We start from the raw sequence: 17,753 nt of genomic DNA, 5'->3' as shown, positions 1-17,753 counted from the left end.
AAGTGGAAACCAAAAAAGTCAACCCTTTTATGACACCTTCTTACACCCTTCATAAATGTCCCTCTAAAATGGACAATTTAACAACTTATTAGTATCTTCTCATTCAATGCTCATTAGCCTTTAATATGAGATTAATCCTTTCACTAATCTTTTTCTTTTTTAGACTAATCAGACTCTAATTAATCACTAATCACTAATTAATTCACCCCATTGAACACATCATTGGATAGAGCATGAAATTGCTAAGCTATGTGCATCAACTAATGTGTAAATTAATGTATAACTAGAGATTAATTAAACTCTTAATTAATATCTCTTCTCTTTATACAAAATTAAGCAAAAGAGAGAGAAATTCATCCAATTGATGTAATTAAGTGTTTTGATGCATCGAGATGCTCTCAAAACACTAATTTCGACCTCTTACATGATCAATTTGAACCCAAATAATACACTTTCTAAATTTTTTTGCCTTTTGAATTGGATTAATCACCCTTAATAACAAAAACCAGTCAATTAAGAGAGATTACTCGATTTCAAGAGTTTTTTGATGGTTTTGAAAAATAAATTCAATGATTAAGCTACTCCTAATGCTTGATAACACTCTAATGCATACAATTCAAACAAAAAACACAGAGATCAAATAAAAATTAATGATTCTAGTTTTATATTTAACTCTAAGAGCTAAAATTGCATTGTTTGATGCAATGAATACAAACTAAGCCTAATACACTCTATGCGCAAGCCCTAGGAACATTAAAAACCACATTAACAACAACAAAAACAACAAATTAAGCTAAAACTTAGCAAAAAAGCATTCTTTACAAAACAAAAAAAGAGAGTTATTTCTTACAAAATCACACACAAATTTCTATCAAATCCACATCTTTTTCATAGAAAATCGTTAATCAAGACAATGAACAATGGATAATGCGTAAATTAGAGAAAAACGATAGAAAAAGCCAAGGGATGGTTCCTCGACAGCAGGTCACCCTAACCCCTCTTGAAACACATCCAACAAGAGATTACATAGTGAACCGCAACTGTCGTGAGGATCTTTCCTATGGCCGAGCTCGTAACCCTTGAGGTCTCCAAGCTCTACAACTCCTTGAGAAGCAATTCCACCGCGCCTCCCGCGAGCGTTATCACACCACCGCGTTGCACTACGGGTACTCGTCCCTCCTCTCACCTCACTTCACTCATACTAGTATATATTAGAGAGAGAGATTAGCAAGAGCAAGACTCTATTGTACAATGAAACAGTATATTGTATTATGAGAGAAATTTACTTATATACATGGCCATAAGTGTTCCCACTCACTTAAACTCTGGCTGACCGAGCACTTTTGGCTCATAAGAGGCCTAATGCTATATATATATATATATATATATAGATGAATCCAAGAACATGCCCAAATTCACCTTTTAGGAACGTGCATGTTATATACTCATGATAGTCAACCAACAAGACTATATAACTATCAACTCCATTATGCATAGTATGGACTAGATACTACGACATCCCCACTAACGTCATCAGTGCCCAAGAATGGATGTACATCACTTAGGACTTCATCCTAACTTACTACCACACGCTCTTGAAACGAGAATCAGTAAGTATTCCATAGGACCATTACAAGCACCCGTCCAAGTTGTAGATTTGGACACCATTACTTCATATCTTGAATGTATGACCTTTTGGTGTATCTACCTTGACTCCTTGATATAAGATAATGATAGTAGCTCTTGTTAACCCTAGAAATGGGTTAACAGATGAATTTCCATGGATAGTTTTTGTATCACCCCAAAGAGATAGCTATGTTTATGTTTTTTTCTGTTTTATTTTTCATTCCATGATGAGATATACCATGAACATTATTGTATCACTTTGGTCTCATAGGCCCATTGGGTCTTTAGTAGACACTTAATATATCTTTCTTTCTTTCTCTCTCGCTCCAAGCCATAGCCATTCTCTCTCTCTCTCTCAGCCTACACGGAGACGATCTGGGAACAGGCCTATGGGACACAAGCCAGGCCACTGACAGAGATACACATAGCAGTATGGAACTGTAATGGTTCACTATGGGTGCAGCCTGGACAACTACTGGAGCATGTTATGGTGGGGAGAGACATCATACTTCTGACAGAGACACATCAGAGCCCAGAGAGAGGGCTACCTCGAGTAGAGGGATTCCAGTGGGAGTCAGCATACAGGAGGACCACACGCCAGGGTACCTCGAGAGGGTCGGGGGGAGTAGCAGTCCTATTCAGACGGGAGCTACAGGGGAGACTGAGAGTGGTAGCACAGGATCCAGAGGCCAGATACATGTGGATCAGCTTACAGCTCTCACAGGACAGGGTTATATACATAGCTCTATGTTACTTTTCTCCATCAGGATCCTCCTATGTCATTACAGAGGACATGCCACACGAGGAGGAGATAGGAGCCTCACCATACACTTGTCTGTCAGAGGAGATTATGCATTATTCTACACTAGGGGAAGTATTTCTTACGAGCGACTTCAATGCCCACACACAGAGCAGACAGTGTGAGGTGTATGACTATGATGACATGGAGATCCTCCACCCTGTGGATCCAGAGGAGATAGGGGCTAGTCAGGCATCAGAGGACACTGGACCAGACAGAGGACATTATGGGGACCACTTACTAGAGTTGGGAGCCAGGCATCGTCTCGTTATTTATAACGGGATGCTACAGTGGCCGGGATCAGGAGGGCTGACATGCTTCCCACATGGGGGTCATACACGGACCGGAGGCACGGTGGTAGACTACATTATGGGGTCTTTGGAGGCATCACAGCTTGTCACCTCATTCTCCATTCCACCTCGTCCTATTGGGGCAGATCATACATACTTGGCATTTTCACTAGCCGGATCACCAGTATCACCAGCCCCCCACATACCGACGCCACACACTACCATCTACTTCACACATGACATGGCAGACATATACACTGGCAGAGTAGAGGATGGGCTCCTACTCATGGATCCCCTAGCATCTATGGATACCATTACAGCCCAGCTCGCATCACTCCTACACACGGCTGCATTACAGAGCTTCCCACATCGTGTACACTCAGGAGAGCCTGCGAGACCTGGGACTATGCCCCAGAACAGATGGTATGATGCAAGTGCAGAGCCCTATACTCACGACTCCGCATACAGAGAACCTTGGGAGCCATCACAGAGCAGGAGTCGAGGAGAGAGATGAGGAGACTTACTCGCCGCAAAAGGCGGGCCTTCGCAGAGATACAGGAGCTAGAGATCTTTCATTTCTTCATGAGTAGAGATAGCCCTGTCTCATGGCGGCACTTCAGAGAGCCCCGGACCCCGACACCTATTGCAGACCCACAGACATGGCACACATATGCAGAGGGTCTATACCATGCCCCACAGCAGCCACATATACCTCAGCCACAGGAGCCTTGACCTACCACAGCTAGCTTCTTTACCCACTCGATGGTACAAGAAGCTATCCGCCGCCTACAGCATGGACGGGCTGCCGACCATATGGGCCTGCAGGGTGAGCATCTCATATATGCAGTAGATTCTTTAGCTCCTTTTCTTGCACACCTGTTTAACAGGGCACTAGCAGAGGGTTTGCCTGCGGAGTGGACGATGCACACCGTTGTGCCGATTCACAAAACAGGGGATATGCTCGATCCGAGCAACTACAGGACGGTTATGGTTGGCCACATGCTGGCCAAACTCTATGGTGCAGTGCTGGAGCAAGAGCTTAGCTTATATGCTGAGCGAGCAGGTTTACGCTCATCAGGGCAGGCAGGCTTCAAGAGAGCTTTCTCTACCACTGACCATGTATTCACTTTGAGATGTATGATTGATCAGGCCAGAGTGAGGAAGAGAAAGCTCTATTGCTGCTTTGTGGATTTCCGCAAGGCATTTGACACAGTACCACGAGAGAGGCTCTTTCAGCGCCTGCAGTCTCTTGGCATACCAGCAGATATGACATGGGGCATCTATGCATTATATGAGCAGGTTTTTGGGCGAGTCAGATGTCCAGGAGGTATGTCCGAGACTATTGCTAGCACCATTGGTGTGAAGCAAGGATGCCCACTTTCCCCCACGCTATTTGGGTTATACATTGATGAGGTGGCTGACTTCATTACACGGGGAGGCGGAGATGGAGTTGATTTAGCAGGTACCTCAGTACATATTATGCTCTATGCTGATGATATTGTATTAGTGTCTGAGTCCCCAGGTGGTCTACAGCAGCATCTACATGCACTCGATGATTTCTGCACACAAAGGGGTCTTACTGTGAACCTTGGGAAAACCAAGGTTATGGTCTTTCATACATCGAGACAGGGCAGGAGTCAGCTGACATTCACTCTCGCAGGATGCCAGGTGGAGGTGGTGACATCATACGTGTACCTAGGGGTTACCTTCTCTGCAGCAGCCACACGCTTTACCATGGGTTCAGCAGCCAGAGCTAGATTGACACGGGGATATGCAGCATTGGCTATGCTAGAGAGACAGTGCCACCAGGCGCATTTTCAGGAGCCCCGGACGAAGGGGTGGCTATTTGACACATTAGTCACACCGGCATTGATGTATGGAGCAGCAGTATGGGCGCCAGGCCTTGCTACCCATTGGTGGACACAGATAGAGAGACCACAGGCCCTCATGATGGCACGCATGATACGCAGCAAACCGTCAGTACCTCATGACATTATCCGAGCAGAGTTTGCTGCGCCTCCTATGATGGTAGAGGCCATATTTCAGACTATATGCCTGCTAGACAGATTCAGAGAGATGCCACAGGACAGATTATCATACAGAGCTTTTTAGGCATCTAGACAGTTGGCTGAGGCAGGAGACAGAGGATCATGGTATGCACAGGTCACACATTGGTTCTCACAGCATGGCCTAGACATGGATCATCTACCACCATTCCAGTATGACAGGGATGCACCACATATCCGTCTCTCTCATAGTGAGAGGAACAAAGTATTGAGACAGGATCTATGGCAGCTCTATACACGAGAGACATGGATATCGCCTGCACAGCCTCTTCCACCGAAGATGCTATACTACAGAGATCACTTCATGAGTATCACTGATGATGGATTTATAGAGAGGCCTAGATACATGGAGGTCTTTTTACCACACGGCTCCCGAGTGGCTATTGGTCAGCTCAGAGTTTCATCACACCGATTGGAGATTGAGACTGGCAGAGCAGCACGGATCCCCCGAGAGGAGAGGGTATGCAGATTGTGGAGAGAGGAGGTGGAGAGTGAGGAGCATTATGTATGCAGATGCAGAGCATATACAGCCATCAGAGAGAGATATCCCATTTTATTCAGAGAGCCACATTCCCTACGCCAGATCTTTGAGACAGCAGACCAGCGCATACTGGGGAGATACATTCTAGACATACAGCGCCACAGAGAGACATTATCACAGGCTCAGGCAGCTCCAGAGGGGGGGCGACAGACACAGATTACTACATTTTTTCAGAGATCCATACCCCTCCCAGTCCCTACACGACAGGGAATTACTCTCCAGAGAGCAGAGACACTTAGAGCCCGCAGGAGACAGAGGACACTTGGCTTTCGGACACCACGCCTATACCAGAGAGAGATGACAGAGATCAGAGCTCAGTTTCACAGAGAGGGTGCGGAGCGACTGGCTCGCTTCAGAGCACACCCAGGCATGTTCTTCAGGGAGCTGTGGACACCCCCTTCACTGATGTATACCATTTTATACCCCCAGTATGGTACAGGATGGAGCTAGCTAGGTTGCATATCATGATTGTATACTCCATGCATATAGCTTTGCATTCTCCTAGTAATAGAGCTCCATCCCCTGCACACCCAGATTCAGCTTTTTTATTCAGTACTTTTTCATTTTGTTGGGATGACAGAGGATACCCCATACAAGTACTTCGATTTGTCTCATAGGCCGAGTTCGGTCTTTTGGAAGACGTTAATAAAATCTCTCTCTCTCTCTCTCTCTCTCTCTCTCTCTCTCTCTCTCTCTCTCTCTCTCTCTCTCTCTCTCTCTCTCTCTAGGAGCCAGATTTATCTGATGAGGATTGGTAGCAAGTTGAGAGCCCCCAAGTCATGATGTTCTACTGTATGAACCACAGCAAACCATCAGTCCCACACCAGATTATCCAGGTAGAGTTTGTTGCAACCCCAATGGTAGTGGATGCACTCTTCTAGACAATCACATACCTCCATCGCATCAGTCACATGGATCCCCACAGGTACCCGAGGCTTGCCCTAGAGTCCTCCAAACAGCTAGCACTTGAGGGACACTCTGGAGTATGGTATGCACTAGTTTCCACTTGGTTCTCAGTATATGGGCTCTGCATGGACCGCCTACCCCCCCTTCAGTACAGTTTGGACTCCCCTTTTCTCCGACTGTCTCACGAGGATACCAACCGGGTTATCCGGTTAGATCTTCTCAGCCTCTACACACATTGCACATGGATCACACCTCCGAAGCTCCCCACAAAGATGCACTTCTACAGAGATCACTTCCTCCTCACACTCACTGAGGATGGATTCATCCAGCAACCAGGCTACTTGAGTGTTCACATGTCCCATGCCATGCGGATTGCGATTCGCCAGATACAGGTTTCATCTTGTCACGTGCATCCCGCACTTGGATGCCACGTAGACATATCTGTACAGAATGCAGGACCTAGGATGGTGAACAGGTCCCATGTGAGCCCAGTCCAAGACGAGTCAGCCAGGGATCCATCTCAGTTGTCCAAGGTCAGGTGTGCATTGTCCTGCACAGGAGTCTAAGGTCAGGTGTGCACTGTCCTGCACATGAAACAGTGCCAGTCCGCGCTATGAGTCTCCCTCTGGAATGATGTCAGTGATTTTGTGTGTATCTGGTATGGTACCGGATGCCAGATCACTGAGTAGTTAGTGTTTAGAACAAGGGGCCAGCCCATAGGGCTACCCCAAGTCTTAGTGTGGGCATGGGGATGGTGTGAAACCACCCCCATGAGGGCCAAGAAGGCCCTCGCTGAACCCACCAGCCATGGAGGGGCAGTAGGACAGCCCTAGGGGCAAGCTAAAGGCAGATTTCAGGAGATGCAGCCTTTGTGTGGCTGTAGGGCAGGTATGGGGCAGCCCATACAGGCTGCCCAGCCCTAAAGATGTTTGCAAAAGCCTTGTCCAGCCACCTAGAAGCAAGCGCATGATGCCCAGCCAGTTAGGGAATAAAATGCAGCATTTTATGTGATTATTTTCAGCATTAAATGCTGGAAATTCAGTCCTGGGAATAATTTATGCTGGCCGCCTGGTTTAGAACTGGCCGACTACTATTGTAGGAGTATTATAAAAGGGTGAGCCCACAATCCCATTCTCTCATTTCATTTCACACCAAGAGCTCAATCATAGAGAGGCTAGACAAGCCAAGAAGGTGCTAAGCAAAGGGGTGAAGGACTGCACGTCAAGGGCAGGGAATTTCCAGCCAAGAAAGGTCAAGGATTTCCATATTTTCTTTCAGATTTACATCATTCTAATAAAGCAAATTCACCATCCGTGTGGTGGGGGCCCTACAGAGGGTATTTGGGACCCAATACTGTGTCCTCTCTCTCTCTCTCTCTCTCTCTCTCTCTCTCTCTCTCTCTCTCTCTCTCTGTGTGTCTATTTTCTGCACATCTTCATTCACTTTGTGCGTTAAATCCGTCGCAAAAAGAGTGCTAATTTCTGAGCATTGAAGTTACCGATTCTTCTCCGAAGCTTCCGCATGTTACAGTGGTATCAAAGCCTACTTCAAGTGCAAAGATTCAGCAAAGAAACCAGAATTTTTTCTCACTCGTGTGGTTGGTTTTGAGACGCCAGTGGACTACCCCTTTCGGAGTGACTCCTGTCCCTCGAAGGACGGTTGGTTTTCAGCCTCCGGACGTCTCCCACACAGATAGTGGATGGTCAGATTGCGTTCCGGAAAGGAAGTGCATTTTCCTGCTATGGCGAGCTTCGACGACGAGAGACCAAGAACCATGGGACCAGAGTGCACCGGGCAGCCCGGCTAGGGCACCAGGCTTGAGTGTTACAGACATGTTCCAGCAGATGATGCGAGCAATCGCAAAACAAACAACCAAGTTGGACGAGCAGAAGGCACAGATCTTGGCTCTGGAAGAACGTACCCGTTCTCCAGCGTCGCGTTTTCCATCTCCTCCTCCCTCTCCTTCCGTATCCCAGATTCTAGATCCTCGACACAGGAACCCTTTTGCGGAGTCACAACCGCAGCCGAGCTCTTTGCTTGAGTTGCAAATGCGTGCATTGGAGATCCGACAACGAGAAGACGAAGCCATGCGACGCGTGGAACACGAGCGTTACCTCAAAGCTTTGGATGCCAGATTGACACCGGCGGCACCCTCGAAACATTTTCCCAAGAAAATGAACTTCAGTACGTATAATGGTAAACTCGACCCCGCAACTCTTTATTCAAGGTTGCATCAATTTGAAGCTTACTTTGCCGCAGTTAGAAAGACAGATACTGACATAGTGATCTTAACCAATTGGTACTTGGAAGGTGAGGCCATTCCTTGGTGGACTCAGTGGGCTCATGCCCACACCAGAGTAGGTATGGCAGCTTATGTGTGGGACGAGTTTGTCCGCGACCTTAAGCAGCGGTTTCTACCGTCCCACTACCTAAAGCGACTCGAAGACGAGTTCAAGGGAGCGCGTCACAACGCGCAACCAATCCTTCAGTTTGCCAATAGAATTTCGGCCTTATGTTTGCAATTAGGCTTATCTGATTCAGACAAGAAAGGGCAGTTTTTGTATGGCCTTAACACGCAAATCCAATGGGAGGTGCGTATGTTTAGACCAGCCACCTTTTAAGACGCACTCTCGCTTGCGCAGAGTGCAGAAATGAAACATAATGGTAGCAAGCCCAAGACTTCCCAGAGCCAGCTTCTCCCAGGGCTACCGCCTCGAGGGGCAAGGGCCAGAACCAGACGGGGTCTTCCCCAGGACAGAGCCCGGGAGTCTCTGGCTCCAAGAACTCGAACAATACGTCTAAGCTTACTCCAGACCAGAGAGCGGAGGCAGGCAAGACAGGTGGCAAGTTGAGTGCTAAGGAGCTTTCTCAGTACAAGAAGGAGAGTAGATGTTTCTTTTGTCATACAAAAGGACATACTTCTCGAGATTGTCCGAAGAAGCCTCCAAAGCCCGCCGCCACCGCCTCCACAGCTTCCGTGGTGAGCTCAGCACCCACACAAACCCCAAAGGCGCTAGGCATGCCCGTTTCAATCTGACTTCGGTGGACAAACAGGTTGAGGGTTTTAGCACAGGCATGACAACGAGCGTCAAGTATGAAGCTCTAGGTGCTAAGTTAGTTATTCAGGGCATCAAATTTGTGCGTGATTTTATGGTTGCCCCTCTTGTAGGAGCAGATATAATTTTGGGTATTCAGTGATTTCACAAGTTTCTTCCAGATGTCAAGTGGGACAAGCACACGTTCCAGATCAATCGGAATGTGTCAAACGCTCCAGTGACCATTAGGTGTGAGCCAGGAATTCAGAACTTTCTGCTCATAAGCCACTTGCAGGCTAAGCGAGCAGTCAGGAAAGGCGCACAGTGTACGATGGTTTACATCCAGACAGCCCAGACAGTGGCCAGTGCTTCCGAGAAGTACTCGATTCTCCATGAAAAGTTCCAGAAGATTTTTCTTCGGGACAGCCTCCCTCCCCAGCTCCCCCCGTCCAGACCGGAGGACCACAAGATTGACCTCCTCCCAGGCTCGGAACCCCCGAGCAAGTTTCCGTATCGCCTTTCCAAGACAATGGAATCGGAGTTGGACCGCCAACTCCAAGAATTGTTGCAATCTGGCTTCATCCGCCCCAGCGTGTCGCCATTTGCAGCACCGATCTTATTTGTCAAGAAGAAAGATGGGTCTTTCCGTTTGTGTGTCGATTATCGTGCACTCAATAAGCTGACTATCAAGAGTAGATTCCCGATGCCTCGAATAGATTATATTCTCGAGAGACTCAATGGAGAAAAGATGTTCTCGAAACTTGATTTAAAGAGTGGGTACCACCAGGTGCGGATTGTGGAGGGGGACATCCCCAAGACAGCCTTCCATACGGAACGAGCCCACTATGAATTCGTGGTCATGCCATTTGGCTTGACGAACGCCCCAGCTACATTTAACCGCATGATGATGCGTGTTTTCCGAGATTTGATTGGAAAGTGTGTGTTCATATTTCTGGACGACATACTGGTATTTTCAGCTGACATTGATGTGGAGAAAGTCCTTAAGTTACTAGAAAGCAACGAGCTCTACATCAATGAAAAGAAGTCGGAATTTTATCTGTTCCAGGTGCATTACTTGGGATACATAATTAGTGCTGAAGGCATTCGACTTGATCCGACTAAAGTGGCCGAGATTGTCAACTGGGAAGTACCTCAGACAGCCTATGACATTAGATCCTTTGTGGGTATATGCCAGGCATACTCCACCCACATAGACAAGTTTTCTGATCTCTCAACGGATCTCACCGATCTGCTAAAGGGTGTGAAGACAAGAGACAAAAGATTCGAATGACTCCACGAGCGTTGGAGACATTCCAAAACCTCAAGGTGGCTTTATCATAAGCGCCTTGTTTAGCACTTGCCTCGTGGGACTCAAGTGATAACCGATGTGAGTAACATCGCAATTGGAGGTGTATTGCAATAGAATGGTCATCCAGTAGCTTACATGTCTCGTAAGTTACTGCCCGCAGAGAAAAACTACTCAGTCTATGATCGTGAACTCCTAGCAGTTATACAGGCCTTGAAACATTGGAAACATTTTCTATATGGCCGTGACTTTGAGTTCACACTGACCATCAGGCATTACGCTGGATTCAGACAATGCCAAGTGCACAGTGGAGTGATCGACAACACTACTGGAGTCAAATATTCTAGCAATTCGGTGGTATGATTGAGTACCTTCCAGGAAAGGCCAATCCAGTGACCGATGCACTGAGCAGGAAGGGACAGGTGACTACAATTCCAACCACTAGACTCGATCTCGTTGGTACAGGACTAGATGACATGAAGCACACGTACACGGATTCCGAGGAATTCGGTACATAGTGGGAACAAGCATTGGATGTCACAGGACCATGCCACTTTCAGATCGCGATGGTTGGCTTTTCTACAAAGACCGACTGTGTGTCATGAAGTCGTTCAAGGCAGCTCTTCTCCATGATGTCCATGACGCCATTACAGGTGGTCATAGGGGCATGAATTCGACTCTGGAGAAATTAGAACGGCAATATTATTGGCCAAAGATGAGGCGAGATGTGTTTACATATGTACAACGCTGTGATATTTGTCAAAAGGTGAAAGCTCCTCGTGGAAAGAAGATAGGGTTGTTCTAGCCCTTGCTAATTCCTCAGGGTCCTTTCCAAGACATTTCAATGGACTTTGTCACGAATCTGCCTCCCAGTCCAAGTAAGCGTAATACGCAGGGCTTAACTATTGTTGATAGATTTAGCAAATTTGTTATGCTTATTCCTTGCAGGGCCAATGTGACCGCCGAGGATGTTGCCCAGTTGTTCATTCGGCATTGGTACCCGATTGGCGGGATTCCTAGGACCATAGTGTCAGACCGAGATGCCAAGTTTGCCAGTCATTTTTAGAGGGCATTGTTTGATAACTTTGGTACTAAGTTAAATTTTTCCAGTGCATTCCACCCACAGACGGACGACCAGACATAGATATACAACCAGTTGGCCTGTGATGTGCTGAAGTGTTATGTCCACGATCAGCAAGGTAAGTGGAAATCATTTTTGCCTTTAGTTCAAGCTGTTTTGAATGATTCTTTTTCTTCAGCTATTGGCACGACTCCATATGAGGCAGCATTTGGAAGACCTTTCCAGTCATTGTTGACCAGGACCTCGGAGTCTTACCAAGAGATTTTAGAGTCAGTAAAAGACAGATTGGCTAAAGCGCAAGAGGCCTACACTCGACACGCCAATAAAGACCGAAGGGATATGAAGTTTTCGGAAGGGGATTGGGTTTATCTTCGGATTATGAAGCAAAGATTGAAACAGGTGGGCAAGCGATGCCCAAAGTTGTCTTTCAGGAGCTTCGGACCTTTCCCATCAAGAAAAAGATTAATGAGGTGTCTATGCAGTTAAAGCTACCTCCGAGTGGGACTATGCACGATGTGTTTCACGTCAGTTGGTTAAAGCCATATGCAGGTCCAATCCCTTCAAAAGTCAAAGACGAAGCGAAACCAGATATTGTTGATGAAGCAGAAGTTATGGTTCCAGAACAGATCCTTCTGCACCGTTTCAAGCATGGCTCAGGCCGAAGACTACGACAGTTCCTCACGAAGTTTCAAGACCGAGGGACCCATGAAGCGGTATGGCTCGACAAAGAGTTTTTCAAAGACTATCCGACGTTATTGACGGATTATTTGGAGGCTATGTAGCTTCCATCAAGTTATGCAGAAGGGGATGTCACGTGCATCGCGCACTTGGATGCCACGTAGACATATCTGTACAGAAGGTGCAGGACTTGGGATGGTGAACTCATCCCATGTGAGCCCAATCCAGGACGAGTCAGCCAGGGATCCATCTCAATTGTCCTGCACAGGAGTCTAAGGTCAGGTGTGCACTGTCCTGCACATGAAACAGTGCCAGTCCGCGCTGTGAGTCTCCCTCTGGAATGATGTCAGTGATTCTGTGTATCCGGTATGGTACCGGATGCCAGATCACCGAGTAGTTAGCGTTTAGAACAAGGTGCCAGCCCATAGGGCTACCCCAAGTCTTAGTGTGGGCATGGGGATGGTGTGAAACCACCCCCATGAGGGCCAAGAAAGCCCCAGCTGAACCCACCAGCCATGGAGGGGCTGTAGGACAGCCCTAGGGGCAAGCTAAAGGCAGATTTCAGGAGATGCAGCCTTTGTGTGGCTGTAGGGCAGGTATGGGGCAGCCCATACAGGCTGCCCAGCCCTAAAGATGTTTGCAAAAGCCTTGTCCAGCCACCCAGAAGCAGGCGCATGATGCCCAGCCAGTTAGGGAATAAAACGCAGCATTTTATGTGATTATTTTCAGCATTAAATGCTGAAAATTCAGTTGTGGGAATAATTTATGTTGGCCGCCTGGTTTAGAACTGGCCGACTGCTATTGTAGGAGTAGTATAAAAGGGTGAGCCCACAATCCCATTCTCTCATCTCATTTCTCACCAAGAGCTCAAGCATAGAGAGGCTAGACAAGCCAAGAAGGTGCTAAGCAAAGGGGTGAAGGACTGCAGGTCAAGGGCAGGGAATTTCCAGCCAAGAAAGGTCAAGGATTTCCTTATTTTCTTTCAGATTTACATCATTCTAATAAAACAAATACACCATCCGTGGTGGGGGCCCTACAGAGGGTATTTGGGACCCAATACTGTCCCCAATAACCAGCCATGAAAACCCTAGCTCTGGCCACCCGAAGGTTCCACCCTTAGAGCCACAAGCTTCACGAAGGTTTAGATATTGTTTGCCTTCGAATTTGTCACAAAGAACCTTGCTGAATTTGACTGAACAGCCCTGTTTTCCGCCCTCAAACATGTTGTACAAGTCACCCCCCAAGAGATAAGATGGTTGCCCTGTTGTTTGCCTTGAACCTAGAATCTTTGGAGTATCAAATACAGCCCTGAAATCTGTTGTTCAGCAGTCGAGCAGCCCTGTAGGGGAGCCAGGAGTAGTTGCTTGCTTCCAGAGAGAGAAGAATCGCTTCTATCTGTAGCAGCTATGAAGGCAAGCAATCAGCTATATATCAGCCCTAGAAGGAGTTGACTAGCCCTATAGAGCTGCTGTAACATGCCAAACTGACACTTGTCCTCCAACTCTAGAGTGTTCCACTCCAAAAACAGCTGGAAAGGGAGTGCCTAGCTGCTTTTGGCTTCTCCCTCCCAAAATAGCAACTCATGGAGCTATTATTGCATGATGGGCTGCCCACTTTGTGTAATGGCCAAGTTTCATTAAAAATTGGTCCACTTGATGTGAACACTTTATAAACTGTGTGCCCAAACTTAAGTGTATGTGAACACTTTATAATTTGTCCACCCAAATTTAAGTGTATGTGAACACCTACACTCATGAACCTTAGTATAATAAAATATAAGCTGTAAATTGAGTTTGGGGTCACTTACCATCTGCAAAACACACAAGACTACCGCCCCAATCCCAAACAGGTGTGCACACACGCGCCCGTGGACAATCACAAGCAAAAATACCAGGCATTGTCCAAGCAACTAAGACAAGTCATTCATGCATGTCAAAACACACACAAATGCTTTATGCATAATATTCTGGATTCCATCCCCCAAATTATTCATCTTGTACAAAACCCGTCTCAGGCACCACCCATACAAGTATAAAGAATGCTCACCAAGGTGTCCACCCTTCCATGAGACTTCATCAGCATGCCAACAACTCTCACCAAGGTGTCCAGCCTTCCATATAGCCCTTCCACATGTACTTAGCCATGCCAACAACTCACACCAAGATATCAATCCTTCCATGGAGCCCTTCCACATGTAACAAACCATGCTAGGAGCTCACACCAGGATCTCAATCCTTCCATGGAGTCCTTCCACATGTACTAAACCATGCCTGGAACACACACTAGGGTCTATGCCTACCCTTCCATGGTGTTCCTCCACATGCGTATAGTCAGAAATATGACACTATTGGTGGCATTGCATCTTGGGTAAATGCGGTGAAGGTTCCTTGTTGCCAAAAGTCACTATTGGTGGCATTGCATCTTGGGTAAATGCGGTGAAGGTTCCTTGTTGCCAAGAGTCCCGACAATCCTCCTTGCTCACCAGCAATGATTGCTACAGATTGTTCCAATTCTCTTGCCTTGAGAAAACCCTGCTTTGCATTAAAACTCCACGTGAATGCTTGAGATGGGAAACAATGTCCCCAAATGCCCTTTATATAGGGGAAAAGGAGGGCTGGTCAGCTGGGCAGCCCAACTGTCGTTTGGGGCTGCCAACACACCCCATATATCCTGCATGGCACTTGCCAGATTTCAGGGATCATATTTTAAACACCAGGTATCCAGGGTCAGCTGTCCACAGACGTCGTTAGCTTTACCATAGAACGCAATTGCAGTTTCTGACTCGTATGAATAGCTAGAGGTGTCGCCTAAGAGCTTATGCCAATCTAATCGTCATAACGAAAAATTTACTTTGTAGATCTACAATAGTACATACCTCCTCCAACGTTCTTGCGATACAGTAGCATCAGGAAATTGACCCCCACCAATTGATAGGGTTTCAATATCAACTGCAGGTCAGTATCTGCGGTACCACAAGCCGCACAGACGTCTGCCTGTAAATGAGAATGTGGAGCAATATCTCAAAATGAAGCACAGTGCACTAACCTCAAATTAGAAAAATATGAATCCAGCACTTTCATCTTGATAAAACAGCTAAATCAGTTTGCTGCAATCTAACAACCATTGCATTGAAATATATGGCAAAATCACAAAGTTATACTAATTTGTGAGGCTGCTTTATCAGTGAAGTAGGAAAGAAAGCTTTATGGCAGCATTCACCAACATGCAGCTTAGTTTGAGGGGCGAACCTGTGAGACGATTTTGGCAGCTGAGGCATCTACCTCTGCATATCTGTCAGCACACTCAACAGTGTCGGATGAGCTGCCAATGTTCAACTCTTTCCTCAGAGATGCCGCAATTTCATCGCACTTCTGCAGAGTGTTACCAATGAGGTCTACCTCTGCAGCTTGGGATTCCAGCTCTTCTACTTGCACATCACCATCTAGAGGGAAGCTACTCACAAGCTCCTCTTCTTCTTGTAGCAATCTGGCTATGGCCTCATCATTTGCCATGCTGCCGTTCTGTTTTGCACCTAGCGTCTCAGAAGCTACCGTTTCAGGAGCTAGGGTTTCAGTGCGAGCTTCTTTCTGCTTCTGCTTCACTGGGTCGAACTCTTCATCGCTGCTGTCATGCATAACCACATACTTTCTCGCTTTGCGCTTCCTGCCGGAGGTAAACATGGGGCTGCCATCATCGTCTGCAGCATCCTGCACCATCGCTGCTGACTTCCCTTTCGACCGGAAGGCAAAGGACTCGATGGAAGGAAGAGATTTAGCCATTCTCGCTACGCCATTCTCCGCGCGAAAGCTGCCATTGCAGTCTGCTCGCACTGCCGATGAGCTCTTAGTCATCTCCGAGCTGCTGAGCCGAGGGACTAAAACCCTCGAGCCTTTCACTTTGAACGTTTCACCGTCATCGTCCGACAGCTCATCCAGTGCGGGCTTCATACCTACGACCTGCTGAGGGAGGCGATTAAAAGTGAGGGTCTCCGAGAGATGTTCAGAAATTAGGGTTTCTGAGAAGCTGTTGAGACAGGTTAGGCAGCGCAATGGAGGCCTTTTAGAGGGCTAGGTCGGCTAGGAATTCGGTATCCGAGCAAGGAACGACTGAGCTTGGGTTAGTTTAGGGTTCTCTGAGCTGTGGCGGCAAGAAGGCTATGAGCGATGGCGAGAAAGCTTTCGGAGATCTGTTAGGACACAATGGTGAGAAGGATGGATATGGAGGGAGGCGAGGAGAGGTTGCAGTGGGGCAGCGAGCGGCGGGAATGAGAGTTTTGAGTGGCGGGGAAGCCAGTGGAGAAAAGCGGTGTCTCGTTTTCTAGCAAAATTGGAGGGCCAATTATAAGAACTACTACTCTTTTTTTTTAGTCCTCCAAGTAGAAGCACCACATTAACAGAACGATTCTCGACGCTAATTAGAACAATTCTAGACACTATCTGTTTGGTCCCACTGGATTTTATATAAAGGCAACAAATGTATAATTCACTTGCTTCTTTTTAAGGTAACATCTTTTAGTTTTGGAACCAAATCTGGGCAGTTTAGGCTTGAAACTCTCACCAATACTACTGACCTACAACATATGAATCACATGTGAGGTTACCCTAGTAAGCTTGAAGGTAAAATCAAGTGATGCCCATTTGCAATTGCATTAGCTAACTCATCCCCTCTTTTTCGAGCTTTTTCACACCAATTACAAACCAGCACATACACACACATTTATGCATCAGATCTATCACATCCGAGATCCATTCTGAAATACACTAGCATTCCTAGGGATTCAGATTTCCCACAAATAGCATGTTCTAATAATGTTGAAGAGTACATCTGCAGCCTCATCATTAGAAGTCCACTTCCCTAAGATCCAATCACCCTAATAAGTTTGAATCCCCAAACACTGCTCAACCCACTTTCCAATTTTTCCCCTTGCACCTCTAATGACTTGACACTCCCAGAGTGCATGTTTTCCATCTTCCAAGGCAGTTCTGCACCTGGGACATCACCCACTAGTAAAGTTCTTTTTTTTAAATGCAAAAGAGGTTATTATATTAGTATCAATGAGAGATACATTACCCAGAGGTTAGACTTTAAGCTTTGACAGCTTCTTGGCTTCTCTCCTAATGGAACGCCAGCTTACATGCTTGGACAATAATGTCCTTGATTCGGCCTTTACTAAAACCATAGTGTGATGTTGCATTCCTACAACTCCACAATTCAGAGATGATAAGAGCTATGATTGAATGCCAAACTTTATAAATTGTTGGGTTCATCCTGCCTTTGCATCCAATTAGGGCTTGTCTCCACTTGATGTGGTCAATTACACCACGTGCCCTTAGCAAGTTGCTTACTTTTTTCCATTTGGGTTGAACTACCCTGCATTCCCACAGTGCATGATACATTGACTCTCTCTTGCTTCTACACATAGGGC

General features: G+C 46.6%; 1 protein-coding gene across 2 annotated transcripts in view; it reads right to left on the bottom strand.

The window, feature by feature from the left end:
- The window catches only part of LOC147604501 (protein CHROMATIN REMODELING 19-like), a 127,505-nt gene extending 110,863 nt beyond the window's left edge, over positions 1–16,642 (bottom strand). The window contains exons 1-2 of one of the 2 annotated variants that reach the window (XM_086794961.1): positions 15,577–16,642; positions 15,204–15,321 (exon numbers count right to left, since the gene is read on the bottom strand). In XM_086794961.1, coding sequence (XP_086651087.1) covers positions 15,204–15,321; positions 15,577–16,275 — 817 coding nt within the window. In that variant the 5' untranslated portion in view covers positions 16,276–16,642. The remainder of the gene's footprint in view (positions 1–15,203; positions 15,322–15,576) is intronic. The other variant, XM_086794962.1, reaches the window with a different exon arrangement.
- Between the last annotated feature and the right edge of the window lie 1,111 nt (positions 16,643–17,753).

The sequence above is a fragment of the Cibotium barometz genome, chromosome 61, assembly GCF_041138505.1.
Source record: "Cibotium barometz isolate CiBa-2024 chromosome 61, ASM4113850v1, whole genome shotgun sequence".
In the NCBI taxonomy this organism is placed as follows: Eukaryota; Viridiplantae; Streptophyta; class Polypodiopsida; order Cyatheales; family Cibotiaceae; genus Cibotium; species Cibotium barometz.
Note: the sequence above shows the minus strand (reverse complement) of the source record. Positions and strands in the feature narration are given on the sequence as shown.